Consider the following 8,339-nt stretch of genomic DNA (forward strand, 5'->3'; position numbering starts at 1 on the left):
TGTTAACCAGTCAGTTTTTCTTTGCTGACTCTGAATTCTCTTCCTTACTTCAATATTGTGCTGCTAACACACAACTGCACAGCAAAACGTGCAGATATGAGCACTCTCTGTGCCTCAGGCCTGGGAAAAGCTATTGTAACACAGCACTAAATTTGGACTAATGCACCCTGCTCCTCAGCAAGGACTACTAGCTCAGGATCAGCCTCATGCTAACAGCTTTTGAGCTGTCTGGAATGGAGGCAAAGTGAATTTTATCTTCCCACAATGTACTTTGTGGAGCTATCCATATTGGGTCTAATTTGGAAGAAGCATTGAAAGCTTTTTTAATACATTACTGTGCCATACACCAACAAAAAGCAAAGTGCATTGCAAAGGAGGGAAGCATCACTGCCCATATTTCGTGATACACAGTATTAGGACAAGAAAAAGCAATACAATGGCCAGATCTAGGGTGTGGTTCAGGTCTCCATTGCCTAATCCATCAGAAATGTTGTGACTCTAAGTGTCAATAGCAGGATTGTTCATATAATAATCCATTAATAATCAATCCCATAATTCTTTATATTAAATCCTATGTTTATCAATAGATGGATTAATTACAAACCCTACAGTGCACTCTACACAGCCTGATTTTTTCCTAGTTTGATACCTGCAGAACCAAAGCAGAATTATGTCAATCTGTTGTGAAAATGGACATAATTTTAATTTCTGTAAATTGGCAAAAGCAAGAACAGTACTTCTATAAAAATAAGCATTGCTTGTCACACATCAAGTTTCATATCTTTACATAGAAAGTGAAAGAAAAAGCTCCAAATTTCCTCTAATTATGCTTTGGTTACCAGTTACTTAATGTTCTTATTAATACAAAGAAGTTCATTGTATGCAATACACAATGTCCTGTGTTGCTCTGTCTACCTTTGTGCTTAACTTTATTTTCCAAAACCACGAAGTAACATTAATGACATAACTTAGCCTAGAATTCATGTCTGTTTTAACTTGGTTTCCTTCTGTGGCTTTGTATCTGGGACTCATTTGGATTTAAAGATCTCAGGCTGTTTTAGAGACATGGCAGGAATTGTGCTGTTTAGAAAGATGTGCTTCCATCGTGTGGACAATATTAGGAAGTGCAAAAAAAGGTTAAAAAATTTGCAAATACAGTTAAATATTTGTATTTGTTATCGTGAAATTGATGAATTATAAATATGCATGATATAAGAGCCGTGCACAAATCTGCAGGTTTAACACTACTAATCTGCAGGTTTAACACTACTAATCAATACTAAATATTGATTTAATCCCATTTATTTTCAGCTCAAGAAATCCTGTTCCAGTGAGCACAGAGTGATCAAAACACATAAGTCTGCTAGCTACTTTTAATCAGCACCCAATTCCAACACTACCTGCTTTTGTATTCATCTCTGTATCTGTTTATCTCATTGTTTTTCCTCTAAGTCTTTGCAAAAGTTGTTTTCGTACAGCGTGTGTTGCTTTCCTTCCCCTCAAACGCACACACAAACACTCCTACCCAAAACATCAGCCAGCCCAGGCACCCTGCCCACACAGTCCTCATTCCTGCATGAGTTCACACGAAGCTTTGTTTTAGAAATGGTTTTGATTTAAAGCCTCTTCTTGTTTCCTACATTTGACCCAGAGTTAAGAGACTTAAGAGTTGAAATAGCTGCATCTAATACCAGTAAATGTCCACAATGGCCAAGTTAGAAATGCTACAGTGCATTCATGCAGTTTAAGTCTTACTAAAATTAAATATCTACAAAAATTTGTCTACTAAATTTTAATATCTACAAAATATAAGGAGATTTATGTCAATCCGTTGTTATAATGGGCAAATTTTAACCTCTGAATGTTGGGCTATTAACAGACCCTCTAGAAAAACATCAATCATGTTAATTATCCTTACATAGAAAATGAAAGGAAAATGTGAAAGAAGTCCCTAAAGATAATTTCCTCTATAATAGCGCACCTATAATAGGTCTGTAAAGGTTTTCACATAAGGAGTGTGATTCTAAAGCTGTCCTCTGCAGTGCAGTCCCCCAAAGCAAACCTGCATGTCACAGCAGCATGATCTGCCTGCTGCTCTGAGATCCTGTATGCCAAATGCTAGTTAGCTGATGCTGCAATCTGCTGACTTAATTTATATTGAATAAAGGTAAAATTTTGCAAGCCTTGCCTGTGGGCTTCAGGTTATTTGGAAATAGAGCTTAAAGATAAGTTTGGACCAATCCCTTCTTTTGTGAAAGTTCAGTGGGTTTGTTCTGGAGAATTTAGAAAGTTTTAATTGACCTTTATAATCACTGAAGATCTTATGAGTCAAGATTGGTGTGGTATTTTACTCAGTAGTCACTTCCTTTGTGCAGAAAGAACCTATTCTTGTGGTAGAGTAGGAGATGAAATAAATATATATTTAACAAAACGGATATAATGTAATGCCATGCACTAGAAGATTTTCTGTGATGCTGTTTCAGCTTCTATATAAAGACAGATAAATGTATGCAGTAATGACATCTGTTTTCTAAGTCTTTGCATTTTATACTTCGTTGAATTTGTTTTTAAGAAAATGTGAGTTTCAGCTGAAACTGGCCTTATTTTTTTTTCATATGGATACTCTGTTGTCTAATTAGGTAGGAACATAGACTACAATCTTTTTCTTACTGGATAAACTTATAGCATGTCACATCTGTTTTCTGCTTTGGCATTTACTTTCATGAAACTTGTGGGTACCCAATTTTCTTTGACAATTTTACCTCTACTCTCAAACTTGTTAGAAATTACTAACAAAGATAGGAAAATGCTGTGGGTGAGAGATAAATGGAACATGGTGATGCATGGAAAAGGCTCTTTTAAGTCTCTAGTCTGTATCACTGAGCTCAAGCTCTTGATTACTTGATATTAAAGTGTTCTGAATACACCGACAAACATAAAAAAATCAATTTATATCCATGAATTAGAAGATAATTTCAAGATAAAAACCCTCACTTGTGATTTAATAATTGGCAATGTTGTGCTAGATGGAGGGTGGAACAAGCTCAACAACCAACTTTCTTTCAGATGAACTTTAAATGTCAAAGCATCCCATGATAACTTTGCGTGTGTTTGGTTTTCAGTGTTTTGGAAACTGTCCACTCACCCTTTTAAAAATTGTGACACTGGTTTGGCTTTGGAAGAATTGGTTAAATACACTTTGAGAGCCAGTAATTTAATGAAAATCTATTATGTTTCCTGGTGTATGATAACTTTTGTCATCGGTGAAGATGAAAATGGAAAAAGGAGCCTTTCCTGATTTACAATTTTTGATGTGTTGTTCATCAAATTTTAAGATTTTTTTGCTCATTATAACCTTGATGAGTTAATGAGATTATGCAATATTACTAATGGCAAATTTTCATTTCTATTTTAAAAATAAACACCTCTAAAATGTAAACAGAAAGAAACAAAAATCAGTGTCTCATCAACCTCTCCTGGCTGGAGTCTTGGGCTTTTATATTCTCTGTCTTTGCATGAAACTCATTTACTCTTATACCCTTCTGGCAAAGCTTCATGTCTTTCAAGCATTGTACCATCTTCGGGACCAGGATTTCTTGTAATTATCTCCCAGTAATTCTTATCTTCTTCAACTCTGCGGGAATTCAGATAATTGTGACAAATGACTTCAAATTCTCTTCCAAAATGAGTCCTGCGAAGTCAAAAGAGATGGGATAGGCAGGGAGAAGTAACATATATACAAATACAAATAACATATATACAAATACAAAATCTTCATTACTTGTGAATTGTTTGAGATTTCCTCATTTTTCTCTTGGTTTACTCAGAAATATCACCATGCACTTTCAAATACCAGACCGTTACAAAAAAATCCATAACCCACTCTGTCTCCTATGAACAGTTTAGGAAATTGAAATCCAAAATAAATGCCACCTTTCTAGCCTCAGAGCTAAAAGCAGCCTCAGCAGAATAAGGCTCTGATATACCAACCTGATTTGCAAATGCTGGTTAGGCCCTCATCCCCACTTCTCTCTGACTGAGGAGCTTTCTGGCTACTCAAGAACATCTTCAGCCTCAAACTTTCAGATCTTTCATCCTCAAAAACCTTACACAAATCCTCAGACAGGTCTTGCTAAGAAGTCAATGGGAAACATTGGTATACTCCTTAGCAGGGCCTAATCAATATTAATTTAATGTATGTATATTAACTGAATTGAGGGATTAAGTTCAGTTTGTTGAGACATTGATTCAGATGGACATAAGCATAGAGTTTTATGCAGCGTGGTTTTAGTCCTTTGTTGCTTACACTTCCTAGTATATAATTCTTTTCCTTCAAAAGTAACTGACATTACTCAAAATATTCAAAGGGAGAACTACCAAGAAACTAGAGAACACTAAAAGAATTATATGATAATGAAAAATGAAAAAAAAAAATCCAAACAACTAAGACTGATACAGCTGTCTACAGTAGCACACATTACAGCCAAGAATTAAAATAAGGGAAAAGAGAAATAATCTCATTCTGCATTATTTTCCGTTTCCTCAGTACATTCCTAAAGCTCCTCTCTTGCTTCTCACAGTAATTCTTGATGTTGGCACATCCCTTTGCACCACCCTGCCAGTTTAAGTTATTCTTACCACACACAGAAGGTCCTGGGAACGGCTAAGTTGCGATTGGTGTAGCAATGTGTGATAATAATTTTAGTTTCTGACTGGAAAAAAAAGAACAAGGGAAGACACTTGACAAACGTTTTTAAATCAATACTGTGAATAAAGATTGTCTTTAACAATTTAATTTTGACAGTGCTTATTAGTGAGCTTATTCATGTAAATGAGTCTTAGTTCAAGGCTGTAAAGGAACAGTTGTATTTGGGATACTCTGTTGTACACCAGCACCTCAGGAAGCCTAGCAGTTATCTGCTACAGGAAAATACCTTGTTTACAAAAGGCTGAAAACATTTGGAAAATCATCCCACTCATTCAGATCCCTTGAGAATTTTACTAGACATTTAATGTACAGGACCTCTTATTTAATAACATCTCCAAATATTGGAAATCGAATTTACTGTCTCCAAAGGCCTGAAAAACAGGTAAGTAAATGCACCCTCACAACATGATAATGTCGGCCTTTGAAAATTTCTGATGAGAAAAGCTGAACAAGTCAACCTCAAAATGAACAACAGAAACAAATACTTGTATAAGCAGATTCCCTAATTAAAGGGATTGTTCCTTCCCTCTTCCCCTTCCTAAAAGTAGAGGTCAGAACTGCCATAAGGGAAATATGTAAATAAAATCAACATAATATTTTTTTCTCACTAGTCCAGCTGTTTCAATTAAATTTTGATAACATGTCCTACAGTTTCAATTCCTTACAGGAACTGGAAATCCTTCGTGTTCAAGACGCAGCTGTGGATCCAAGGACTTGGCTTGCCAGAAGGTCAAATAGGAAAGCTCAGCTGTCAAAAATACTTTCTGAAGGCGAGATTTTGTAGCAAAATTTTTAAATGTCTTGTGGTCACTTGCTAGATAAAACTGTAAATGAAAATATATATTAAGGACAGTATTGATGTAAAAGAAGCAAGATATGTAGTTTTAAAATATGTTTTTGAAGAAAAAAAACTTTGTCTTTTGGCTCCTGGCAGATCAGTCTTCCCAGCTAAAACTCTGCAGGCAAACCCCATAGGATAGATTCTATACTGTTGATAAACTCATTAAGTAGTTACTCTGTATGCAGATTTGTGAATACTGATTTAAAATTGGATTTACTTTCCAAATATTTTTATCTCACCAAAGTGATTGTTGAGAAGGAAAACTTTTTCAAAGTCGCGGTGATTTATTTTGAGTGCATATGTGTGTGCAATGCCTTATTTGCTTTTCATTTGCAGAGGGAAAGAATGTTACTATTTAATGGAAATCTGCTTCCTCAGAATGATAGAATAATCCGTGACTTTATATTCCTGCTATGGATTATCTTCATAAGAAAGGAAATCTTCTCATTTTGGAGTTTCACAGAATATTCTGAGTTGGAAGGGACCCATGAGGATCATGAAGTCCAACTCTTAAGTGAGTTGTTCAAAGTGAAAAACCCCTAAAATCTCCTTGAAGAATTCTTTCATGATTCACAATCTAATTGTGATTTCTTTTTCTTTCCTTTTTTAGATTTCTTTTATTCAGTCATTCTGGCTAACAGCCCCCCCTTGGTCTGCACACCTGACCTTGGGAAGTAGCATAAACTTTCTAATTAAGTATTATTTATCTTGATCTATGCATGATTCTGAGCCTGTTCTGTAAAACTAAGATGTTGCACCAGTGTACAGCTTTATATGTCTATTCTTGGAGAGGGATTCAATGACATTATCAGTATATGCCACCACTGCCATTTCCAACTTTATTGCCTTACCAGTTTGTCAGAAACCCCTCCTTTTGTCCCAAGAACAAAGTTTTGCCCATATCGAAGTGGTTCACCCACTGCACTTCCATCAACACTGTTAAAATTGTAAAAAGGAAAAAAGGTACATTCAAATCATCAATTTTATTATTGTTTAGGGGTTTTGTCTGTTTTGGTCTACAGTTAGATGTTGCTTTGTGGCAACCATTTGTATTGTTTATCTTTTAAAATGTGTAAAATATCTTAACCTAAGGCAGAGACTTTGACCATTGAGCAGGACCCTGTTCTTCCATTTTTTCTCCAACAAACAGCAGCAATTAAATATATATTTGAAAGAGAGATTATGCTGGTTTTTTTAGAACAGAACCATGTCCACTTCATGGAAAGCAAAAGCAATGACACATATTTCTGCTTACAGGAGAGTGAATATTAATAGTAGTAATATTTGGACATTTTTGTCTGCAACTAGAATAAAAACAGCTGCAGAATTTACCAAATGCTACAGTGAACTTGAGTCTGTCTTCACACCTAAGCTGATTTAGAGGTCCTTGGAATTAATCAGAGTAATATGGAGCATAGAATCAAGCTTAATGCATGACTGAAGATTAAATAAATAAATAAATAAATAAATAAATAAATAAATTTAATAAATAATTTTATTTTAAAAATTTAAATACATTTATTTATTTAAATTTAAATAAATAATTTAAATTTAAGAAATTTCTTAAATAAATTAAATTTACTCATATTCTTATGTATATTAGCAAACTTTGTTGCATATTTCTGAAAACAAGATACCCAAAACTAAAACAATAATTGAAAAACAACTGAGAATAAAGCAGCAGACCTTACAATACAGAAAGCATTCCGGCCGATGGGGTCCACCCTCTTGACTGCACTGAGTCCATGTGAGAGCTGCAGGGGCTCGTCCGAGTACAGGGACACCTCCTCCATGTCCACAGCCAGGGTGACATCCCCGCACAGCTCGAGGTCCCTCTCCTCCACACCCGGGGATTTGCTCTCTGGGTTCATAAGCAACACGGTGTCTCCAAAGTGAACAAATCCATCAGAAGATATTGACAGCTCTACCTAAATTAGAATTTACATAGTATTTTACGGAATTGTCTGAACCTAACATCAGAAGTATATATAGTGCATATAGTATACTATAAATAGTTTATTTAGTATATAAGTTCCGTGTCATTCTTAGCACATGCAGAACAAGAATAAGAGTTATGCCACTCTTATTATGGGAGGTGGACACAACCCTCTTTAAAAATTACCGTCTTGAAAATATTCTCTTGAAGTCTGGCTAATCTCTGTACTAAAAGTTGTCCTTGATCTCTCTTCCGGATAAAATCCCTCAGGAGCTCCTGTTGGCAAAGGAGAGAGGAGCAGATGTGTTATCCAAGACTCACAATCTGGCCTTTAGAGCGGATTTAGGGCGGCGGGGGCAGGCCGGAGCGGGGGTGGAGGTACCTGCTGTGCGTACTCCTCCTCCAGCCAGTTTCCGATCCGCACTCCCACCCTGTAGGAGGCCATGGCTGGGCCGCACCGCGTCCTGCGTCGCCATAGCGACCGCGCCGCGCCGCGATTGGCCGTGCGGGGTGGGCGGGACCGCGATTGGCCAGCCCGAGGCGGAGAGGGCGGGGCTGGGGGCGGGGCCTGAGCGGCGCTGAGGGCGGGGCGGGGAGGGGCTGTGAGGGGCTGTGAGGGGCCGGCAGTCGTGGGGTGGTGGAGGGGGGAAAAGCGGGTTTAGATCATCTCGTCCCACTGTAAATCCAGCGCGAAACCTTGTCCCCATGTCCACACATTTTTTAAGCATCTCCAGGGTGGTGACTACACCGCCCTGGGTATCTTGTTCCAGTGCTTGGCCGTCCTTTCGGTGGATCCTGTCTGAACTTCACAGAGCAGTCTGAGGCTGTTCGCTCTTGTTCTATCGCTTAACATT

At 37.2% G+C, this 8,339-nt stretch overlaps 1 protein-coding gene across 1 annotated transcript; it reads right to left on the reverse strand.

Annotated features, from left to right (window-relative positions):
* Positions 1 to 344: 344 nt before the first annotated feature.
* On the reverse strand, positions 345 to 7,953 carry CFAP161 (cilia and flagella associated protein 161). The gene is made up of 7 exons (XM_083870859.1): positions 7,868 to 7,953; positions 7,672 to 7,761; positions 7,236 to 7,477; positions 6,401 to 6,485; positions 5,374 to 5,532; positions 4,639 to 4,712; positions 345 to 3,691 (listed from the first exon to the last, which is right to left on the reverse strand). Exons 1-7 carry the CDS (start codon positions 7,928 to 7,930, stop codon positions 3,523 to 3,525), a joined length of 882 nt encoding a protein of 293 aa, XP_083726985.1. The 5' UTR covers positions 7,931 to 7,953; the 3' UTR covers positions 345 to 3,522.
* Positions 7,954 to 8,339: the final 386 nt, after the last annotated feature.

Source organism: Zosterops lateralis, assembly GCF_965231275.1.
Source record: "Zosterops lateralis genome assembly, chromosome: 13".
NCBI classification, from domain to species: Eukaryota; Metazoa; Chordata; class Aves; order Passeriformes; family Zosteropidae; genus Zosterops; species Zosterops lateralis.

Excerpts from the sequence above, each read along its gene's own strand:
- CFAP161 (XM_083870859.1), bottom strand. The coding sequence starts at position 7,930 with ATGGCCTCCTACAGGGTGGGAGTGCGGATCGGAAACTGGCTGGAGGAG. Across the intron at positions 7,762-7,867 it reads AGGAGGAGTACGCACAGCAG|GAGCTCCTGAGGGATTTTAT; the intron begins GTACCTCCACCC and ends CTTTGCCAACAG. Across the intron at positions 6,486-7,235 it reads AATGCTTTCTGTATTGTAAG|TGTTGATGGAAGTGCAGTGG; the intron begins GTCTGCTGCTTT and ends CAATTTTAACAG.